The 24,423-nt window shown below is 36.1% G+C and overlaps 2 protein-coding genes across 4 annotated transcripts; one reads left to right on the forward strand and one right to left on the reverse strand.

Moving 5' to 3' along the window:
- Positions 1-396: 396 nt before the first annotated feature.
- Positions 397-8,271, reverse strand: parp16 (poly (ADP-ribose) polymerase family, member 16). Of its 2 annotated transcripts, XR_016150686.1 has the most exons (8): positions 8,112-8,271; positions 6,967-7,163; positions 6,738-6,875; positions 5,562-5,768; positions 5,145-5,316; positions 3,734-3,878; positions 771-2,131; positions 397-734 (listed from the first exon to the last, which is right to left on the reverse strand). XR_016150686.1 is itself a non-coding variant. In XM_039646919.2 (7 exons), the coding sequence occupies exons 2-7, from the start codon at positions 7,153-7,155 to the stop codon at positions 1,996-1,998; spliced, it is 987 nt and encodes a 328-aa protein (XP_039502853.1). In that variant the 5' UTR covers positions 7,156-7,163; positions 8,112-8,271; the 3' UTR covers positions 397-1,995. The 2 variants fall into 2 exon arrangements, 1 of the variants encoding a protein (XP_039502853.1); XM_039646919.2 differs by having other exon boundaries at positions 397-2,131.
- Positions 8,272-10,713: 2,442 nt separating this feature from the next.
- scamp5a (secretory carrier membrane protein 5a) lies at positions 10,714-21,737 on the forward strand. Of its 2 annotated transcripts, none has more exons than XM_089127704.1 (7): positions 10,714-10,747; positions 18,306-18,366; positions 18,569-18,688; positions 19,480-19,636; positions 19,736-19,837; positions 21,031-21,148; positions 21,443-21,737. In XM_089127704.1, the coding sequence occupies exons 2-7, from the start codon at positions 18,360-18,362 to the stop codon at positions 21,632-21,634; spliced, it is 696 nt and encodes a 231-aa protein (XP_088983830.1). In that variant the 5' UTR covers positions 10,714-10,747; positions 18,306-18,359; the 3' UTR covers positions 21,635-21,737. The 2 variants fall into 2 exon arrangements, with proteins under 2 accessions (XP_088983830.1, XP_039502875.1); XM_039646941.2 differs by lacking the exon at positions 10,714-10,747 and adding an exon at positions 16,165-16,394 and having other exon boundaries at positions 21,443-21,736.
- The last annotated feature ends 2,686 nt before the right edge of the window (positions 21,738-24,423 follow it).

Consider the following 24,423-nt stretch of genomic DNA (forward strand, 5'->3'; position numbering starts at 1 on the left):
CTAAAAGACTGTGTTGTCAACATGAAAAACCATTTAAAATCTATGGGCTACAATAATATTTTTGTCATTAAATTATTTTTTTATTTTTTTTTTGTTTCATAAAAGGGACTAACCTTTAGGGAAGTGACCGTTTAGGAAAAGTGCCCACCGTAGACACGTTCCCACCCCTGTCTGGCTTGTTACTCAATAACAATATATTTATGAGTGTGCAATTAGACATCTATCCATGAGCCAGAACAGATCGACCTCTTCACAATTCTTTTGATGTCTATCTTATATAAAGCTGCATCAAGAAAAGAAATGTTAATTAAGTTAAACACATTGGCATTAAATAAATACTGTTCATTCGTTTAGAATATGCTTCAATGTTCTAAACCTGAAAAACAACACGTCACGTGACATAAGTATGTATTTTAATGAATAAACAGTATTTTATGATATCAACAGTAATTTAAATATATACATTTAACTAATTTTATGCAAGAGAAAGTAAGTACCACTTTAAAAAAAATGTAATAAAAATTCCGGTGCACACAAATGTACGGACGCCCTGAACCACAAAGTAAAAAAATATAATAAATCTAGCATTTCGAGATTAAAGCGGAAATATTTTGAGATTAAAGTGGAAATATTTTGAGATTAAAGCAGAAATATTTTTAGGTTAAAGTAGAAATATTTAGAGATTATAGCCAAAATATTTCGAGATTATAGCCGAAATATTTAGAGATTATAGCCTCGAGATTAAAGCCGAAATATTTAGAGATTATAGCCAAAATATTTCAAGATTATATCCGAAATATTTCAAGAGCATAGCCGAAATATTTTCGAAATTATTGCCGAAATATTTTGAGATTATAACCGGAATATTTTGAGATTATAGCCGAAATATTTGTAAAATTATTGACGAAATATTTCGAGATCATAGCCAAAATATTTCCAGATCACAGCCGAAATATTTCAACATTATATCTGAAATATTTCGAGATTATAGCCAAAATATTTCGAGAATAAAGTCATATTTCGAAAAAAGTAAAAATTCTGAGAATAGTCTTACATAGAAGTTCTTCTTCGTTTATTTTTTTGTAAAGAAATGCGCTCGTGAAGTCGTACTTCTTTGAAATGGATCTATATAGTAGCTTTTTACATTTATCAAACAAAAAGAAATTCTACAGGTGCTAATGATTTTTTTTTTACGTTGCGGTTCAGGGGTTCAGGGCTTCCGTACAAATGAGTCTCCGCTCCTCAAGATGAAAAACATGCCGCTTTTGTTATCGCTCAAATTTTACTGCATTTGTTTTTGACTGATAAAAACAAGCCAGACAAAACGTTCAGTGTGCCAAGAGCCATAAACTACAACAACAGCCAGTTTACTAATGCATTTCACTCCGTCCCTTATGAAACACACTGTAATCCCGTTGCACTATTTAATTTAAATCATTTCACAGTTCAGATCCTCTGAATTATTCAAGTTGAAGACAATTATGCAATATCAAGACTAATTTTCATTACAGTTTTAATGATACTGACCAACATAACATGGGTTTTCTGCATAGTTGATTTGATCGAGACAGTACAATAGCCTAGCATCATGAAAACTTATATATTTGCCTCAAAACTATTATAAAAAAAGCACACAGATCTCCCTACATGATTATTTTCATTAATATAAGCGTCTTGATCATTTGGTTGTAACTAGTGTAGCGAATCCTTTCAAAAAGTTAAAACAGGCTACATGCTAACATGTAACATTCCCGGTGGCTAACATTAGTGCTCATTCTGCAGGTTTACTTCTGACAGATGCACAGTGTTTATGGAAATCTACGTAAAGTAAAGAAAATGAAGGATAGCGTGTAAAAATCAAGTGATACGTGGAGGAATGTCGTGTTGAGCGGATAAAATAGTTCCTGAGTCTTTCCTCCCTCTTTCATGATAGTCTTTTGTGAGTAAAAGGCACTTTGGACGAGAGCGTGAGCAATGTGATGTGAGCAGTCTGGGTTACCGGAACATTCTGTGCCAGTAGGACTGAAAAGCGGACGAGTTGAAGGCACCGATGAATACGAGGAGCAGGATATAGAGGCCCATCATGATGGCAAAATGATGTCTGACGAGCCACGACCTCCCTTGAGCATGTCTGGAATCAGAGCAGAACATCCTTTTAGAGAGCTAGTTCATTTAACCAGTAGAAAACAACACAAATTCTTAAGTCTTTAAAGGTTCAAAAGTATCCTAAAAGTGGTCCATATGACTAACTCACACTTTTGAAGTCATTCTAGGCCTGGGTTAAAAATACTGATTCTAGATTTTAATTGATTCTCATTTTGGCCCCGTTTACACCTGGTATTAAGATGTGTTTTGGTCGATCGGATCACAAATAGACGAGGGAGACACACACATTTACACTTGGTGTTTTAATCCATCTCTTTTGTCCACTTTCAACCACTTCTGTCCTGATTTCTTCTATGGGAGGGTAAATCTATGGGTTTTTTCCAGATCTTTCTAAATAAGCTCCTGCAATTTACATACATGAATGGGCCCGGAGACGACGGAAAAACATACAAAGAGCATCAGCTTTCGTTTCAGCTCTGACAGTCGTAAGATGACAGTGTGAGTGTGTGTTAGAAATGAGGAAAGGTGAGAAAACATTGTTTTTGGTACTTTTTTCGTCTTCAAACCAAACTTTGGTCTTCAGTCGACAAAGTTTAAATCCCGTCTGGCTAGCGCACTTCTCACAATATTTACACTGTCATTAGGTCGGTAGGTGGAGAGTACCGTGGCTATTTAAAAGCATTCGACCACACGAGTGTTTACACTATGAAAGCAATCCGGTCGAATGTGTTTTCGAATACCTCTGGAAGTAGTTGAAAGTAGACAAGCTCAAAACGTTTAGGCCCTGTTTACGTCTACTTGTGATTAGGCATGCACCGATATGAACATTTTGGCCGATACCGATAACCGATAATTCTTTATACTTGAAAGCCGATAACCGATATATTGGCCGATAAACCTAAATCCAAATTTTTATTTCATTTTTGAGAGTTTGATTACAAAAACAAAAGTCTCACCATTAAAATCCATATCCCAATCACATCATATATTTTACATGGACTATATGACAGACTTGTGCATTTTCATTTTTTGTCCAATCATATTTCAAGCAATTCCAAACCATCATGTTGAACAGTGCATCTGAAGCATCTCAGCTGAAGGAAATAATACATATCAGCTTTAATATATCAGCCTAATTTTCTTATCAGGCCGATAACGATAACACTAAAAATTAACATATATCGGCCGATACCAATATGGCGGCCGATATATCGTGCATCACTACTTTGATCGAATTGACAAAAATGCATCCAAATACTCAATTAGAAGAACCGAAATCTATTTTTAATCTTTCTAATATCAATCTTTCGGTCTATGCTGTTGATTGTATCTTGCCTCCCATCCAATGATTCTCAGTAATCTCTGTGCATTGTTACTCCTGACATTAAAAAAAGTCTCAGCTTCTAAATTCGATAAAGCGAAGCGCACGTGAACTGATCATTTCTTCCGCTTTATTGTGAAAAAAACGTGTCAGGTACATTGCTCAAACAACACTTCTCCATTTGTGTTCCATAGAGGAACAAATTAAGACTATAAATTATGAAAGTCCTGCAAAGAAAGTGTTTATATAAAGCGTGTCATCTACTGAGATGCACCAATCGTGTCCATGTGAATGAGGACGTCTCACCGTGATCTGTAGCGTCTCTGAGAATACACCATCAGGTATTTCACTCTCAAAAGCTCGTTGTTGGTCACCACAAAGTACTTCTCGGGCACCTCGCCACCTTCACTGTTCCTGGCCCTCAGGCGCTGGCGGTCAATGCTCTCGGAGTCTGAAACACAAAGGGAGAGCTGAATTTTAGATATCTTCATGTATCATAATGGATGGTCATTTTTATGCAAAACTTGAATAAAAATCAAATCAGTGTTTGCTTTTATTTTGTTGACAAGAATGTTGCACATGCTGTATTGTGAATAAGTCACGCCTGAAGGGGTTGCACAACGCCCAGCACAGTCTCTCGTACCTTATTGCTTACATAATAAGTAAGGGGTAAGATGTGCCAAACTACGTATAATTTGTCACGTGATTATATATATATATTTAAAAAAGGGCCAGTCAGACAGAGGTGACTTCATATTTATTATGCGTTTCATTTTTAATTTAGGGGGAAAAAAAGCATAACAGCAATAACATAAAACATAATTATTGACTTTCAGTATTGGCCCGAATTATAATTCTTTCATGAATATTAAAACTTTTTCTCACTGGTTTATACAAATATAAACAATAATAAGAGAGGACTTTGTGATTTATACACTTATCTATATTTTATTGCCAACAGGACTACTTAATAAATGGCTCATCTTACCCCACACACCTCTATACTGCAAAATACACAAGTACTCCATTACAAACACAATCATAGTATCCGTAGTGTTATTCGAACACGGGAATGGCTCACAGATCTGAAAAGTTTGATTTATGAAGATTAACAATGAGCACATTAAATTGATAAAAAGTGACTTGAGCAACAAATCAGCATGCTAGAATGACTTCAAAAGGATCATGTGACACTGAAGACTGGAACAATGAATAAATGTGTGTGTGTGTGTGATGTATACATATATATTTAATTGAATCAATATTTCACAATATTACTGTTTTAACTATATATTTTTAATCAAATAGGCTAAATTCAGCCTTGGTGAGCAGCAGACACTTCTTTCAAAACCATTAAACAATCTTAAAGGGATAGTTCAATTTGAAATTAATTTCTCACACAAACCGCTCGTTTCGTGTCTTAGGTCATCAATGTGTACTTACATTTACGAGTCATTAAATCATGTTTAATTTGGACTTCTCTGTGCATGCTCTTTGAGGTGGTGACCATAGACCTCCATTATATGACTGATAGACAAGAACGGTTTGACCTAAAAATATCAAAATTGAAAATACTGTGGAAACAAAGACACCTACATCTTGGATGCCCTTGAGGTAAGCTAAAACATACCAAAAATTAATTTCAAAGTGAACTATCCCTTTAACACCCCCAAACCTTTGAACATTAATGTGTTCAGCTGTTCATCTGACACATTACCTTTCTTCTTGACCTGACACTTCACATCAGGATGATCGATGATTTCACACAAGGCGACGCAGCTGATCAGAGGCCCGAGGACGCTTTCCCTCCACCCGTTCCCATGAGGACTGTAAAGGATGGCCATGCTGAGGTCACTGGTCAGGTATGTACCCTCCCCAAACAGTGAGGTCTGAAATATCAAATCATAATCAGAGATTAAATGGCTTACTGTGCTGAACCAATGAGCAGATAACATTCATTGTAGTTATAATTATCATCTTCACACATATTAACTAAACATGAACTGATAAGGGACAGTCAAACACATCTGTCGCGTAATTATTTGTAGTCCTCTATGATAATAACCAAAGAATGATTGCCTGGATAGCATCCAAAACGAGTATAAATGAGCATCATCCTCCAACGCATGCTGACCTTGTTCAGGTGACAGTGTAATCCGTTGTGTATGATGGAGTGGAAGTTCTCCAGTCTGCTGCCGTGGAATGCATAGATGAGATCTCGTCCAGCCCGCGTCCTCTCAAACTTGGAGTTGAGCAAATCACAGTACTGCAGTTCGAAGAGGAAGTCTGGGGCTGGAGCTGAAATACCCTCGCTTTGGGTAAGCTGGCTGAGTCTGGCAAACTGAAGGAGTGAGAATGAACACCAGTGAACATGCAGGGATGTGCAAAACTAATGTCTCAATAACTAGTCCAGAATACCAGGACCGAAAATTATGTTTTGTTCTGTTTTTATTTAACGATTTGTACATTATTTGGCAGATGCAAATTGAAAACCGAACTAAAATGACTCATATGAATCTTATTAGTGAATCTAAAAAGCAGTTTAACCAATGTAGTCTGATTTGTGAGCAAATGACTCCTATGAGCTGGTTCTTTTTACAGAATCATAAACATACAGTGTGACTGTGACCAGTCAGTGCAGTCTGAACTAATGACTCTTATGAACCGGTTCTTTTTGTGGATCAGAAACATGGATTGGTTGTAGTGTTTTTTTCTTTTCGCAAATGAATAATTATCATGAACTGGTTCTTTTTTTGTCATTTTCAAATATATGGTGCAGCCAGTGTAGTCTGAACTAATGATTCTTATGAGCAAATTCGATTTAATGAATCAGAAACATAGAGGTCCATCACTGAACTAATGATTCTTATGAGCCGGTTCTTTTTAGTGAATCACAAAGATAAAAGTGACCAGTGAAGTCTGAGCCAATGATTCTTAGCCGGTTCTTTTCAATGAAACGGAACCATAGAGCTCCATCACTGAACAAATGATTCTTAGTGAATCACAAATATAGAGTGCTTCTAGGATTGATTCAAACTGAACAAATAATTTTAATGAGTCGGGAAATAATGGCTTACGAATCAGTTATTTTTACTGTTGAAATAATTTCATTAAAAAATTATTTGTATCGTTTTGTTGCATTTTTTCAGTTGAAATCTGAACAAATACACACGCATTTCTTTCTTTCATCTTTTTCCCTAAAACATTTCATCCTTAAAAGAATTAGGAGAACTCTTTATAGAATCATTACGAGGAATCAGAATCCGATTCGTCTGCCAAGTGAAAAGACCTAAATGAAGATTAGCAATACCTCCTCTTTCTGCAGGGTCTTCACAGCAAAACTCTTAGAGGACAGAACCCAGTGCACGAGAGCCAGATGATGATCTCCATCACCATGTCCAAGACGCACCAGATCCCTCACGTTTGGTAAAGTATCCACATCTTTTTGCTGTGAGGAACATAGTAGAATCAAAATCATAAAATAAGTTTGTTTGGGAAAGCCAACAAAACGGAGAGCTCAATTTCTTCAAACGTCTTACCAGATCTTCAAAGTCCTTGATCTCTCCTCGAAGGTAGCGAGGAGGAAAAGGTCTGAGCGCCGAGTCGCGTTTGTAGCTCTGGACGGCGGCCACGAAGAGACTGCAGCGCAGGTCCGCCGCTACTGGGTCTCGATGCAGACAGGAACAAACCAGCTCTCTGACCGCAGCTGTGGGGAGAGGCGGCTGCATTCCCAACACTACAACACATTTAACATACCAATAAACTCTAAGAAGAGAGATTCATTCATGCAAAACATTAACATTTTTAACAGAAGAACATAAACAGGTGATCAACCGAACTTGCTTGACAGGCGAGGACAAACCTCTTGCAGAAGCTCAAAGGTGCTGCGTAACACGAGAATAAACGTCATCATGTTCTCGGATAACAAGAGAACATGCATGAGACACCATTTACCACGACTGAAGTGTGTTGATGAATGTTTATATGTGAATAAAAACCTAATTCAATTTGTCCATCATTTAAACCCTGTCTATATTGAGAAAATTTGAACTAAACCGCTTTTAAACCGTTTTTAACTTTTTAAAGCGTCAAAATGGCGTAGTGGTCAACGGTGGGCCAGAAATCTATTAGATTTCATCAAAAACATATGAAGATGAACAAAAGTCTTACGGGTTCGGAAAAACATAATCATTATATTTGTAAATTGACTGTAATAATTCAATACTACATTTCCTTTACATGTTTTGTATAGTTACCACCTTGTGATAATTCTAAAAATGGAACTTAGTTTACAAAATGAAGACTGAAATTAATTCAAAGAATTAAATTAGTGCATAATTAAAACATAAAATAGCTTAGCCAGCAGATTAGCTGCTAATAGTAAATAACAGCTATTGAAGGCCAAGCCAAACCATAATATAAACGTGTATATCTTTCGTACTTGGACTTCTAATGCTCGAAAGTGTGTTAAGGTTTTCGTGCAACAGTTCGTTTATAGTCTCTGCTGACTTTGTTTACATGTTAACCATGTTAGCCGGTTAGCACAGCTTATCATCTCATTACTGGAGAAATTCACTCACGCTTCAAGACCAAAACTATCACTAATCGAGTACTCATCACTCTACCGGTAAATACATTAAAAAATATATGTATCAAACATTTGCCATACACATATGTATCTTACCTTACGTGCCTGAAGTTCAGGCATCTGACAGACACCGGAAGCAAACGTGTCCAAGAACTGCAGGAGCCACAGCGACAGAGGGCGCCATACACCAAGAGCCAATGGAAAACAGCCGCTTCTTCTTGTTTAATGACGATCCACTCTTGTCTTTAGCACTGTCACCACCTTGGTCGCAACCTACTGTACTGGAAAATCATCCAGTAAAAATATTGTTGAAGGAATGTTGGGAATATGAATACAAAGAAATAGCAAGCTTTGGTTAGTACGGAAGGAGGCAGATAGTTTTGGATTGAAAGAACATCTAATAGCCCCATCTGTTCCAATACCAGCAATTCCTCCTTGGATGTATCCCATGCCATTAATTGACTTAGAAATACATAAAGAAATAAATAAACCAATTACAATATCAACTGAATTGGTAGTTAAACAGTATGTAAATCGAGAGTACTATTCCATATTACAGGTATTTACGGATGGGCCAAAGGAACCAGAGTCTGGAAGAACTGCAGCAGCAGTATTTATTCCTACATTTAATATTAAAATTGCAAAAAGAATATCGGATCATACCTCGGTATTTACTACTGAAGTAATAGCTATCATATTAGCACTAGAGTGGATTATAGAAGTTCAACCAGTAAGATCTGTGATATGTACTGATTCAATGGCTGCTCTTACTAGCCTTATGAGTGGAAAATCGGAATCTCGACAAGATTTAATATTTGAAGTTTTGCAGTGTTTATTTAGAGCCAAGCAGTTAGGGATATTGGTATTTTTTCTCTGGGTGCCAGCACATGTGGGTGTGGATGGTAATGAGGAGGTAGACCAGTTGGCAAAGGAAGCTTTAAATCATTCACAAATAGAAATGAATGTACCACTAAGTAAATCAGAAATAAAGAGATTAATAGCAATTGAAATTAATAAAAGATGGCAAAAGGTATGGAATAATGACTGTAAAGGAAGACATCTTTATCAAATTCAACGAAAGGTTGGAAATGAGAGGAAAAGATATGGAAATAGGAAGAAAGATGTTATTATTACGAGGTTAAGAATTGGTCACACGGCATTGAATTATAGTCTTTATAAAATAGGAAAGCATGATACAGGAAAATGTGATAAGTGTGGGGAGTTAGAAACAGTGCAGCATATTCTTTTAGAATGTGCTGCATATGAATGGGAGAGACAACAGTTAATTCAAGAGCTACAATGGATGGGAATTGATACAATTTCAATGAAAGTATTGAAATGGGTCAAGACAATCAGCTTTCTTTGGCCAAGGCCCGCCCATAAGGCCGTTTGACCGACATGTCAAACAACCAATTACAGTTCGTTTCATTCAGCGTCACGTTTCGGGGCGTGGAAATGTCCCCACAACATCAGACCGGCGTGCAACAAGTCACTCAGCCGCAGTCACCGGAGGCGCTCGTTAACAACGGTCCGCGTTATTAAATTCACCCACGAACTCGCGCTCATGTCCATCTTATGCCCGCTTTGTCACACGGCCAGTTCAACCTCGTATAAATCAGGTTATGTGTGTAAATCACGTGCGCTCACTCAGACACACTGTCCCCGGCGCTGCTCGTGCGTCACAGTTATGTTCATAAAGCGCTCCCCGTTCACAGTAACCGGCTCGTCTCATTCAAAACAGCCAGCTGTAACGTTAGCTGTCAGCGAGCCGCCGCACATTGAATACTCGCAGTCAAACGTTTGACTTTGCAGTATCTTATGCACCTTATAATCCAGTGTGCGCCCTATATATGAATACTGAATCTCGGCCAGCTGCGATGTCAGCGTCTGTTGTTTCATGTTTGCCCACAAACGCGGCTGATATCCCCTTCGCAATTAAGTACTTCACTTGATCTTCCATAATTGATAGGAGGGGACATACAACTACGTTTAGCTGATCTTGATTAATGCTCATTGTCACTCATAAACACAACAGTTTTTCTTCCGCAATCACACTTCTGCGCTTTGTTTCCCGGCGGACCGAAAATAAACGCGACACTGACGCCCCCCCCCCCCCCCCCCCGGAAATCCGATAAAATTCAACCAATCAGATGACGACTTCGACATTCCTGAAGTGTTTCCAGTTAAGTGTACCATATGCATCAGACGTTTAGCCAACGTTCCGTGGGCGTGACGTCTGAGGCTGAGACTAGAAACTGTTTGGAGCAATTTGTTATATTTTTGGTTAGCTATATTTGTAATACTGCATTAAAGAGTATTTGATGTGATGAATTGCTCTGTCATTTATCAGATTTACTAATTGTTATAATTTTAATTTGTTCTGGTTAATTATGAACAATGGGTAAAATTGGGGGCGGGGATGGGTGGGGCGGTGCTTCATTATTCATATCCGCGTGTGATCTCACTCCAAGCTTTTGCTCAAACTTGAGAACCCTGAGAGGCCAGCTGAACATAGGCTAGTATACCTACTATGGTAGTCAATGAGACCAGAAACTGTCTGGTTACTGATATTCTTCTAAATATCAGAAAATCAACTGAATGGATTCGAAAACGGTAAAACTCAACTGTTTAACTCTGGGGGAGTTGTAAAATGAGCCTATTTCCAAAAAAGTGGAGTATCCCTTTAAGACCTGTCAACTTGACTGTGGCGGATGTTGGTGAGCCTGGGTCAGGTCAGTTTGAGTTTTAATTTGTTTACAGTAAAGAATACACAACAACATTGTTTTGGTTTAATAAACTTTATTTAAACTTTCGTTTGGAGTTAAGTGCGCACTCTCTTTTACGTTTAATTTAAGTTTATTCTTACCGTTCTTTTTGTTTGTTTGTTTGATACGTCAGGGTCAGAGTCCCATAGACATAATATATATATAGACCCATGTGCTTCCTTATACAACTTTTCATATTACTTGGAAAATATCACATTCATGTGAAAAAATGGGCTAAAGCTAAGCCAAGCTTTGAACACTTTATGAAAGAGATTAAACTATATGGTAATTCATTAGATAAAATTAAGAACAAAAAAGCAAGAAAGACCTATGAAGTATTTTGTAACTTTAAATTATTGTAACTTTACCCCTGGCATGATTTTTTCTCCTTTTTTTTTTCTCAAAAAAAAAAAAAAAAAAAAAATATATATATATATATATATATATATATATATATATATATATATATATATATATATATACAGGGTGCGATTTGCCGGGGGGGGGGGGGGTGCGTGGGATTTCCCCCTTTCTGGTCAATGTATCCCTGCCTCTGCTTAATTATTTTTATCCCCGGGCGGTGGGGGATAAATTTATCCCCCCCTCAAAGTGATCAGTGATCCTACACTAGTGGTGAGACGGATTAGAAAACTTATCACGGATCCGTGCTTTGATTAAAGTTAATTTTAGTTTTAAATGCGCTACTTTGGCTGGCTCTGCCGCTCTGCACGAGTCTGCAGACTTGCTCAATGTCCCGCCCACGGCGCTATCTGATTGGTTACACCTCGTATTATAGCCTGTATCAACACTTGCGAGACGGTTGAAGGTCCGCGCTGGGCTGTGGAGCTGCTTGTAGAAAAGAAGGCAGCATAGCTATTCAGAATAAACATCACAATCTGATTTTCTGTTTCTATGATGACAAGCAGAGCTAGTGTCCAGTCACTAAGAATGGCCGAAGTTATACACACGGTGTTTCACTCAACTGAGACTAAAGCAAAGGTTTTTTGATTAGTCACTCACTCTTGAACATCTGACGCGAGTGATTTCAAGACGCGTTTACGCGCGTCTAGAGGTTCTGCGGCGCAAATGAGGCGAATTAACAAACATAGATAATGCATCTGTCTTTTCTATCATTTCACTGTAGCTCAGCATCGCGATGTAACGTTAACATTATAACTTTACCGTGACAGCAGCAGTAAAACTGTTTCTATTGTGGTTTAACTTTGCAATCAATCCCTGGTTCAGAAGAGGCTGATATAAATTAGCCTCTACCCTATTAATCTATTGATTTAATTATTGCATGTTTTTTCGTTGTGCATGATCACAGTTTATATATGTGTGGGAAGCTATTAAAATATTGCGTTAGGATACTTAATGAGTTATTACGAATTTTTTTTCCTGCAAATGCAGTGATGAAGTTCATGACATCCCCCCCCCCCCCACTGTTTTTTTCACAAATCGCACCCTATATATATATATATATATATATATATATATATATATATATATATATAGACGCCCTATTGGCCGCTGGAGCGTACGTCAACGGCGCCGCCATATTGGGGAGATCAACTTTCCCATACCTCTCATACCGGGAATTGAGAAAAATGCCTGTTTTGTGCGCTGCATGGGGTTACAAAAATCGCCACACAACTGAAAACAGCTTTCGAGGAAGTACCTTTCACACACAAGACTGAACGTTTGTTTTTGGTTGTATTTGGTCATGATTTAATTAGTAGCCAAGTAGCCTAACGTTTAGAGATTAAACACTACTGTTATTGTGTCACGCAATGTAGTTTTAATAGTTTTTCAGTCGACAATGTAGTTGTTTAAAGCTCAAATATGTGGTTTGTTTATAAAGATAGAGCCTATTTAAAAATTTGATCCGAAATTTTCGGAGTTGCTGCGCCCACGCCCAGCGCTCGTCTCCCCCGCCTGGAACAGCCGTACCACGGCCAGTGCTTCTGACGGTTGCCGCTGGCTCGAATGTCTCTAGTCTAGAGGTTAAACATGAGATATTCGTATAATTTGTGTTTATCTTTGGTCTCATTGATCTATAAATGGTTCCCTGGTAAATAGTTTTGGCTGAAGACAAAGTAAAGTTTCATAACTTTATATTTAGGCTATTTTAACATTGTATGTTTGACTGAAGCTACTGTTATATACTGTTATAATGGCTAGCCTATTACTGATCAATAAAACTGAAATTTAGCACAAAGAGCTAAATATTAAATATATTTTTTGTGTGTGTTTATTCTGTAGTTGAAATGTCTTATTCTATTGCTATTATTATAGAATTATTAATAAACTATTATCAATATTTTTACATGTATTCATTACCATTTTATTTGCTGTATACTATTTGTTTATTTTGTTGACTAAACTATTTACTAGTACTTTTCCCTTTATGTTATAATTACTATTTGCATTGCACTGCATGCCCAGTTGTACCACAACATATGTATTATCATAAATGATCCATCAGTTATCAATGTTATTGCTAAAATCTGGTCAATCACATAAAATGCTTTTTCCACAATGAGCAAACTTAAATATCTCAGTATGGGGACCTTCACCATTCTTATCCAAGAATGTTTTTATCCAGAAAAACGCAGCTCACCCGTTTACTTGCATTTAATTACAATGCAGTCTTGACCTTCGCAAAATGGCGGACCCGTTGACGTATCGCAGCAACGTTCCAAAGCGGCCAATAGGGCGTCTATATATTATATCTATGCAGAGTCCCGTGAGCTGGTGCACCATCAAAAGGGGTTCGCGTGGAAACATTGGACTTTTATAAGAAGTATATTTATTAATTGAAGTCATTTGGTAGTATTATTTGGGGTGTTTGTTTATGTATATTGGGTGTTTTTTATATTCGTTTATTGTGTGGCCATTATATGTCTGTGTATCCCCCTTAATGTGTTGGTGCTGGCCACTATATATGAAGAGTTCAGATGCAAAAGCCTCTAAGTGCCATTTGAAAATTTCTTCTAGAATGATCATTTTTATCAAGCTTGTATATTTAAGTTCAGTGATTTCACTTAAATGGCAATGATGATTACCTATTAATTGTTATTTAACTGAAATTACTGAACTGAAATATACAAGTTTGATAAAAATCATCATTGAAGAAGAAAATTTCAAATGGCATTTAGAGGCTTTTGCATCTGAACTCTTCATATATATATGTGTGTGTGTGTGTGTGTGTGTGTGTGTGTGTGTGTGTGTGTGTGTGTGTGTGTGTGTGTGTGTGTGTGTGTGTGTGTGTGTGTGTAAAAAAAAAAAGTGTGTGTGTGTCAAAATCAATTGTTCTTAGAGTTGTTATTACTTGAAAGCACTTAAATGTGTATTCTTACAAGTTAAAGAACAATATTGTGAAATTCCCATTTTTTCCCCACCTTTATGAGGCAAAAAAAAAATGGCAGGTAAAAAGTCTCTGTGGCAGGTGAATTTTTAAATCCACCTGCCACAGTGGCCGGTGGCCGAAAAAGTTAACTTCAGGACCTGTATATACAGTATATATATATATATATATATATATATATATATATATATATATATATATATATATATATATATATATATAATCGTGATTTTAACGGTAAAAGACTAATTGGTTAACAGAAAGTTTCTGTATTATATATGGTAAATAACTGTGATATAATTTTACTGTATAATACTGTTAAATTTACAGTTTTTGGAAGTGAAAAAGAAAAACTCAAACCGTAAATTGACATTCCCACAATTCCCTGTGTGAGACTTCACATTTAATGTATTTTTCTTGAAATAATATGGTTCCTCATAGTTTTCTTGTTTTTTTTCTAATCAGTTATGTGCATTAGGGTTTTATGTTACATTTAATGTTGTTAAATGAATGTTTATTGTGTGTTACCATGATGGTGTTTAATAATGTTTGTGTGAATGACACTGTGAATGACACTGTGCAGCTTCTTATAAGTATTAACCTTCTAATGGACGACTACTTGTGTTTAGCTTTGATTGCTCATAAAGCTTTCATCACTGCTGTATTGTTAGTTGTCAGTGTTTATTTCTCTAAATTATAAGTTAAGTCTGTAAAACCATTAACATTCCTACCGTACAGTGCATTTATCCTCCTTTTACTTATTATTATTTATTTAATCACTAACATTTTTTGTATTCATAAAATGGTTAAGTTGGGCTCTCTTGTGTTGGAGAAGGGCAACACATTCATCTCCATTTACACACGCTCATACTGTTTTTCATATTCACAAGAAATAGACCGCATATTGATGATTTCTGCACACATATGATAATTCATGATCTTAAAACCGCCATAGCTTATCTGCTCCAACCTACTGCACAATTGGCAAGATCACCATGACTTTTAGAGATGACATGACCTGATGAATGCTAATCTATCCAGAAAGGGGCGCTAATTTAGCCATTTTAAGATTAGAGATGTAAAATGTTGTAGCCTAACTTTATTGGGGTTCAGATCGATCAATTAGCTTGGATTCTTGTTGTCTTTACTCTCTTCAACTTGTAGGTATTATACTCAGATCTTGTCGAACAGGATTTATTTCTATTTAATTGTACTTTTACTCACATTAATATTTCTTTTAAATTGTATTTCTTTTATAAAATTTGGTTATGATTTCATTACTTATCCAAATTGAGAATTTGATCCAAATGCAGTGTAAAATGTTTATCAACAAAAAATAATTAAAGTAGCCTACATCCAGGCATTGGGAAAAAGTAAATGCAAACACGGGGTGCAAAAAAACAAAAACAATTGAAACCTATGAATGTGTCACATCAATAAAGAATAACACAGATACTGAACAAGAGAAACCCAAATAGCCATGAAACTACAAACAGGAATAGAGGGCCAAGACACATCTGGAAACAATCAATGAAACTAGGCTAATCCACAAAGAAAACTACAAACTGACTACTGACTAGCTAAACAGGAAACAAAACAGAAACACAAAACAAGAGTCCCAAGCAGGGCTTGTGATTATTCGTCTAGCACGACATTCTGTGCAAAATGTGATGCATATTAAATGTATAAACTGCATACATGATACACGCACATATTACTATAGTAGCATAAGTAGCCTAATAATATTCTGTATGTGTAAAAGCTAATAAAGGTCTGTGTGCGTAGGCTAATGCGTATACATACACACACACTCATTTAATTTATGTATTACCTTTTACACATAAATAATGTTTTTTACTTAGCCTAAGTCTATTGACTTTGCTTCAGTACCGCGGAGAGCACCACACACACATCTCTTGACGAGCGAGTGAAAAATTAAATATCGCGAGTGTAGAGTGCTCACACACACACACACACACACACACCAGCTGATTTATTCAGCATCACACACACTCATCTCATCCCTCACGGAACTGATGCTCGTCGACGCGCTTGCGTGCGTATGTGTGTGTAGGAGTACCGTGACGAGATTGTTTTCACTCCCATTTTCTTATTATCATCTCATAATATACCGGATTTGGAAGACATCTCCATCACAAGTGCATCGATCATTGAATGGAAAGCGGTTTAGTAGATGCAACTGAGCGCGTGCATTGGAAACATATTCTTGATTGAACGCGAGAGAAGGTAGGAAGGGAACGGATTTCCGCCTTTTTTCACCTTCTTACCCTTGAATTTTACATCTATGTACCCTGAACACAATTATATGTCTTACGTGCCAGGGAAAAGCAGAAATGGATGCAGTCTTAGCTTGCACTGTTGAATAAAACACCTCCCCGTTCAGCTCCATCTTTTCCCTTGAAGGGCGCTGTGCTCGACCTCTTTACCGCTCTCAAATGAATGAAAATGTGTTCGCAAAATATTCTCTTGCTCATGTTTTCTCCTTACATTCTTATCTTGCGTTTTATAACAACATTTATCATTTGGATTTAGGAAATATAACGTTAGGACAACTAGATTATCTTTCATATCTGTATTCCACCACAGCGACATGCCCTTCACTTTGCAACTGGGTTTGGCTAAAATCGAGCGAGGAAAAGCTACATTAATCTGTCAAAAATAATCGCTACAAATAAATGGTTGATAATAATCGCTACCGATAAATGGTGCATCATAACTTATAAAGAATTAGGTTAAAATATAGTCGCTAGGAATAAACGTTTGTAAATATTGGCTACAAATAAACGGTTTCGAATAATCGCTACGAAACGATTCTTTTAGGTTCACGTACAATTAATCGTTCTCATTCTTCATTCTAACACTCGTTGTGTCCAGCTGTATGGACGGAGTCCAAAAAAAAAAGGATGATTCAGTTATCAGGCCTGTATTCCTGATTCCTGGTCAAATCAGAGTTACTTTTAATAACAATCAATAGCTAAAGCTATGTGACAATATGCTTACATGTTCGAAATGATTTCGTACTCGGGATTTAACTATATTAAAAAAATGTTTAGCCTCATGTGAATGCATTAACTTGATTGCCATAGGCCAGAAGAGTTTAATGTAATGTTAAGAATTTGGTATATTAATCATATTTGTAATAGCCTATTCAACATAAATAAGTATTTGATGTGTATCTCTGAACAAAAGTATTTTTGGGATTAAAAAAAAATCAAGTTATTCAAATATAGTCATCATGACATCAGTTTGTCGTTTTTTTTGTTTGTTTTGTTGTTGTTGTTAAGGTATCTTCTATTTTTAGAAATTGTTAGTTTTGGATTTTACTAACAAGTTGCTGTATCAGCAGAACATGAACTTTATGTGCATGTAATAATGGGCTGCTTAAAGGCACAATATGTAAGATTTCAAGATTAAAATATCCAAATACCTATAGAACAGCGATATAAATTTTGTTGATTTGTGTTGCGTTATCCCAAACGTTTTCAACAACGTTAAAATTTAAATGTTTAACCAGGACACTGACCGTATCATCGTCTCACCTATCAATGACATCATATCCGCGTTACCCTCGATTTCCAGTTTTACTTTCGTAGAGAGTAATCGCCAAAGACACTTTATGTGTTTTATTAGACAGGTGAGCAACTGTTTGGATACATTGATCAACAGAAAATGAATCATTGTTATACAGCACAACACGGTTATAGTAACCTGTTTTTACCATACCATCAAGTGGCTAACATAGCATTCTCCATCCTACAACATATTTTAAAATGTCATTTAGCAACATGATTTCCGGCGGATTCCTTTCCATCGGCTGTAGAGGCGAAGACGACAACTTTCATTATTCCACGCTCATTCATGGCGTCATGAAGCCACACCTTCGTTTTGAATAAGTGACCGAAAATTACACACTGTGCCTTTAAGGTTTATAGGTGTTCTGTTTAACATTCGCTCTATTAAGGACCCAGCTGGATCTAATAACTAAAGTTATTCCATTGCTTTCTGGTTGTTTGTTTTTATTTTGCTGAAAATTAGGTGCATATCAAAGAACAAGCTTCACTTTCACCTGGAAAATTAAGTTGCAACGTGTTTCATTGCAATGTTTGAATTTGTTGTGTCTGTAATGTGTGTTTACAGGTTTTTAAAAATTAAAGTTTGACGTTGGTGATCTGAAAGAAAAAAAGAATCTCAATGGCAGGTGAGAACTTTTGACTTTCGTAAACCAAACTGTTACCATATTCAAGTACCATGGTATTTACATGGTACTGTAATGCAGTTTAATGAATAGCATGTCCAAAAAGCCCTTTCACGTCCATGGAATGTTGTGTTAGTTTTGTTACTGAACCCATGACTTAAGAGGTTAAGCTTTAAATTGTTTTGTTGTTTTTTTTCCCCCACAGAAAACAATTTCCCTCCTCTACCACGGTTCATTCCACTGAAACCATGTTTTTACCAAGACTTCAACGAGATCCCAGACCAGTGGCGTTCAATGTGCAAGCGAATGTATTACCTATGGATATGTATGTTCTTTAATATTTCAGCATGTATTATATATGTTTGAAGTATTCTTACTGCATGTCATTTGTTCATTACTGTGTGTGTGAAGTGAGTAGATTGCAATCATGTGGCTGTATTTGCCATTACAGTGTCTCTTTTGTTTTCACTGTAAACACTGAGAAAAAACAGGATGCTGAAAACTTGTAGAGACTGGTTTTGTGTTTTGATCTATCGGTCCATGGGTAAAAGTGTGGGATGTCATTTACTCTTGTTATTGGACCGTTTAATAGGTTATCATTAAGTATCACAAGCGTTAGAGTTGCTTTTGCTTTTACAAACTCTTTTTTTATTGCACACTAATTGGGAACTATTTTGAAATGGGTCTGGGAGTTGAGAAAGTAAGTGTTTGTTGAAATAAATTAGTTGTGTTAGATTCGAACTTAGTTTACTTAGCTATTGAACTTTAGTCATTGTGTGTCATAAATTCCAACCCCGTTCCAACAGATGAAATTTTAGTGTTCCTTGTAATGTAGTCTCCTACTACAACCCTAAAGTATGCATCAAACGCAATATTAGATACATTTTGTAAGAGAATTGAATCAGTTTTTATTTTTTTTTAAATCCATGTTATACTTTTAATTAATTTATATATATAATAATTATATAAAATAAACTTTCAATCAATTTATTTTTAATAAATATTCAAAATAAATCAAATGGTCGATAAAACCTTGAGTTGTTGGGTCTTTCATCACACTTTTAAGGTAATATTAATAATTATATATATATATATTTTTTTTTTCCTCACTCGCAGTGAATAGTGCCACTCTGGCAGCAAACCTGATTGGCTGTCTAGCATGGATGTGTGGAGGGGGCGGAGCAACCAATTTTGGTATGGCCATTCTGTGGCTGATACTGTTCACCCCATGCTCATACGTGTGCTGGTTTAGGCCCATCTACAAGGCCTTCAAGTGAGTTAAGTTCATGTTTAAATATGGTTCAAAGTAGTCTATGAATTGTAATCATTTCATTGTGCTTGATCCTAATGCAGTTCACTCTTTCTTTTGCAGGACAGACAGTTCTTTCAACTTCATGATGTTCTTTTTCGTCTTCATGGCGCAGGTGGTGATTAGTATCATCCAGGCCGTTGGAATCCCAGGATGGGGAGTTTGGTAAAAACAGCTCATTGTGTTTAAGAAATTAAATTAGATAGATAGATAGATAGATAGATAGATAGATAGATAGATAGATAGATAGATAGATAGATAGATAGATAGATAGATAGATAGATAGATAGATAGATAGATGTCACGATTCGATCCATATCACGATACTGAACTCACGATACGATATTATTACGAATCCTCCAATCATACAAAAAGGTTAGCAAAAAATATACTGTTGATTAAAATGCTAAATTTGATATTACAAATTGGGTTAAATTAATAGGTTTGGACTTGGTGCTTGTAACCCAAGGGCAATGGTGACACCAGAATAAAAATATTCATGATTCTGAAGCTGAAAATTAAAGCCGAGTTATTTAGATGAATATGCTTGCACTCTTTCACTGACTAGATATGAAGAGTTCAGATGCAAAAGCCTCTAAATGCCATTTGAAATTTTCTTCTTTAATGATGATTTTTATCAAACTTGTATATTTAAGTTCAGTAATTTCACTTAAATAACAATTAATAGGTAATTATCATTGCCATTTAAGTGAAATCACTGAACTTAAATATACAAGCTTGATAAAAATGATCATTCTAGAAGAAAATTTCAAATGGCACTTAGAGGCTTTTGCATCTGAACTCTTCATATATTTAAAATAATGTCGACCACTTTTTACTGGTAACATCAGACGTTTGGCATTATCAGGACTCACAAATATTCCCCCACTGCATTATTATACATTACAACCAATATTATATATAGTAGTTTAATGTAAACTCTGAAAAGCTGATTTTTTTTTTTTTCTCACACAATAATTATTATTTTGGGGGAACTATCCACGATACATATTGTCACTATCCAGGATACATATTGTCACTATCCACAATACGTATTGTTGTATTGCGATATATTGTGGCACAATATATTTTTACACCCCTAATAAATAGATGGACAGAGACACATAGAACAATGCTGCTTCAGTTCCAGTTCAGTTACCCTATAGAAACTCAAATGACTCATATACTCTTGCGTCACATATTATTTTTAGCACACACATAGAATGGTCTGTTTAGACTTAAGAGTATATTAGGATGTTATGCAATATTCTGAATGCATACAATATTTTCATGTACTGTACTTTTCAAGTGGCATGTTAATGAGAAAAATATCTCTTATTTATGTTTTTCTATTTCAGTGGCTGGCTCGCCACCATCACTTTTTTCAGCACTAATATTGGCTCTGCCGTCGTTATGCTGATCCCCACCATAATGTTCACTGTCGTGGCTGTTTTCTCCTTCATTGCCCTCACCAAGGTACTTCTTTATTGTTTCTCCATCGTTATTGTTTTGAATATAAACAGATCTCATGTTCTCAATGTTTTTTGTTGATTAATATAAAGTTTATCCTGCACAGAATTTACAGTACTTTTCTGAGAAAAAAATCCACTTTTTACATTTTTAAATGTGCCCGAACATTATGGCTCAGGCACATCCCTGTTTTATCACGGCGGTGGGGCGGTTGTCAAGTTGACCGGCACAGGCCTTAGTTATTAATGTCCTGAGCTATAAAAGATCAACCTTCAAGTAATAAAATGTCTTCTATCTTAGGTTCACAACTTCTACCGTGGCAGCGGAGGCAGCATGAGCAAGGCTCAGGAAGAATGGACCACCGGTGCTTGGAAGAACCCTCACGTCCAGCAGGCAGCTCAGCAGGCAGCTATGGGCGCCGCACAGGGGGCCATGCCGGGCCAACAACAGTACTCCGCTGCACCAACCTACAACTATGATGATCCAATGTAGATCCTTTACATCCTCAATGGGGGGAGGGGACAGAAACAGGGTATTTGGGAGGGATAAAGTCAGTAAAAGACTAGTTTGGGGAAGGGAGAAAAGAAAAGATATATCTGACCAATTTGAATTCAAATAGGTTCCCACAGTACAACAATACATAAGCTTTTTCTTAAACCGTTTTAAAAGTGTGTGATAGTTTAAGGAGTTGCTTTTGGTAAATAGGAAAGGATCGGTCTTGCCATGGGGTATTACGGCAGATTTAATTAACGGTTGTGTAGTGTTTCTCCACTTAATGTATTTTAAACACTAGATCACAGATAAGGAAACATTCCGAAGCTCACTACGTTTCTGTAGGAAATAGAAACGATTCTCGGATGGTTGTCAGATTCATCTATGTGGTATTTGCAAGCCAGTTATATATTTTGGTTGGCTGTTAGTATTTAAAAACACATAGGAGACACATCTTTACTCTCACGTCTTAAGAATAAACATAGGTTTTTATGCACAGTCACAGACAGAAGAAACGATCAGCTACCGTAAATAAATTGACTGGTATTTACTTGATCTCACGGATGAAAGGGTATAAAGCTTATAAACATTACATTGTTTCTGTTGAGCACTTTACATCAAGTGCAAGTACAAAGAGAGCTTGTTTTGTCTTGTCAAGTTGGTTTTCTTTTCTTTGAAGGTACAAAGGAAAGCCATATGTTTACGTTGTTTTAGTTGTTGCGTATTTTCGTTTGCGTTAAAGGTTGTTTTAATATGTGTACACTCTTAGAAGAAATGGTTCTATTTAGAACCAGAAATGGTTCCATCCCCCGCTTCATATATGGAACTCCAAAATGGTTCTATATAGAACCATTTTTTTTAGTAAAAGGTCCTATTGGCCAAGTATGGAACCCCAGGGTTCTATATAGAACCCAGAGGAACCCTTTTTTAAGAGTGTATAGAACCTTTTAGGGGTTCCAAATATGTAGTGCTGATAGAACCTTTTAAGGTTCTATTTAGAACCTTTTCTTCTAAGAGTGTGGTTGTGTTGTTTTACCTCAGGATTTAATCGTCTCATTTTAATGCTGATGTACTGTAGCCGAAATTTGATTCGATGTTTGTACATTAGTTTAATTTAAATGCTCTCGAATAGAGTAAATATTTAATCTACTCTTAGCCATAGGCTTGTTACACAGTTCAACCCGTTATGATCAAAATCTGCTGCAGAGTCCGATGTTTTAGCGTTGTTGTCATTGATTTCACAGAAATCATAACTGTTGTTTTGCAAATAATCTGAGACTGAATTTCAGTCATTTCTGGCTTCTGGGTGATTTATTCTCCACTGGGTTAAAAACTACAACTAAAGCACATTATGAAGTAATATTGTCACATGTACAATATATATGTTGTATCATATTAATTATTGATTACAAGTGATGTACAGTACAGTACAGTTGTACCTCACCCCAAAATGATGTCCATTTGTGATGATTTTTCTTGACTTTGCCTGAAAATATTTGCTCTATTACACACCGACATGCAATTTCTCTGTGGAATCCCTTAATTACATAAATTTAGTACTGCTGTCAAATCGATTATTGCGATTAATCGCATCTAACATAAAAGTTTGTTATGTTTACAAACTTATGTTAGATGCGATTAATCGATTTGACAGAGATTTAACATCTTTCAGACTTGAAAAATTGTGGATTTGTATAAAGTAGAGCATTTAGTTAGATTTGTTGTTCAAATTCAGAATTTACAGTCTAATCCATGAGGAGCTGGTTAGGGATCAGTACATGGTTGACTGTAGAACTGGGTCATAGTTTAAGGAATATAAAGAAAAGAAAATGATATAGATTAAATAATAGTGTACAGTATATGTAATATGTCATCTTAATGTCTCTATCAAGGCTTGTAAAAATACTTTTAATCATTTCAACTGTGAAACGTTTAATACGCCCATGCCATGTGTGATATTATTCATGTATGTTTGGGGACTTTTTCTATGTACTCTTTTGTTTATGTAAAGATTTTTTTGTTAAACTTTCGTTAATGTGTGTATTTCAGTGTTTTATGCGTAATTGTTCCACTGTGTGATGCTTAGTACACAGTTGTGGGGCTTTTTGGTAAGATTGGACTTCCCGTGCAAAGCTTGGCTGACGTTTCGTCCCTGATTGAAATCAATATTCCTCTTGCGCCCTCTGGTGGAGTGGATGTTTTAAACCTGTTTGTTTTCTGATAGTCTCCTAAGAAAACATTGACAGAAGCAATATCGATATCTGACATGCATGATTTGATTAAATCGACAAGAATACTATTTTTCAGCCGCACCAGCAAAAGCTAAGGTCACTGTCCTTTCCAAGACCCGCCATGTTCTTTTGTGCCCTGATCTTCATGCCTATGTATTCCAACAGTAGATAAAGCCTTGTTCATACTGTAAAGTTAAGTGAGTGGAAAGATGCCAGTAGTAACATAAAACAGATAGTTGTCTTTGTATAGTGAGTTGTGTGTGGTGCTTGGTAAATTTGTGAATTCAACCAAACCTCGTGCCATGTGTGTGTGTAGTTGTTAATTATTTTGTCAAGCCTACCGTGGAATGTATTGTTGACTTGGAGACAAGAACTACAGTCTGGTACATTTTACAGGTTTTTCTTTTTTTTTTTTTTTCCTTAGTTTTAATGGTCAAACATTTAAATTATTTTGTACTGATATCAATTTAGCCATATTTCTTCCTTCAGCCACTATGTTTAGTGTGCTTCATCATTTTAATTTGTACTTGATTTGTAATAAATGCTATGTAAACACCA

The sequence above is a fragment of the Pimephales promelas genome, chromosome 25 (genome assembly GCF_988280905.1).
Source record: "Pimephales promelas chromosome 25, fPimPro1.hap1.1, whole genome shotgun sequence".
Classification (NCBI taxonomy): domain Eukaryota; kingdom Metazoa; phylum Chordata; class Actinopteri; order Cypriniformes; family Leuciscidae; genus Pimephales; species Pimephales promelas.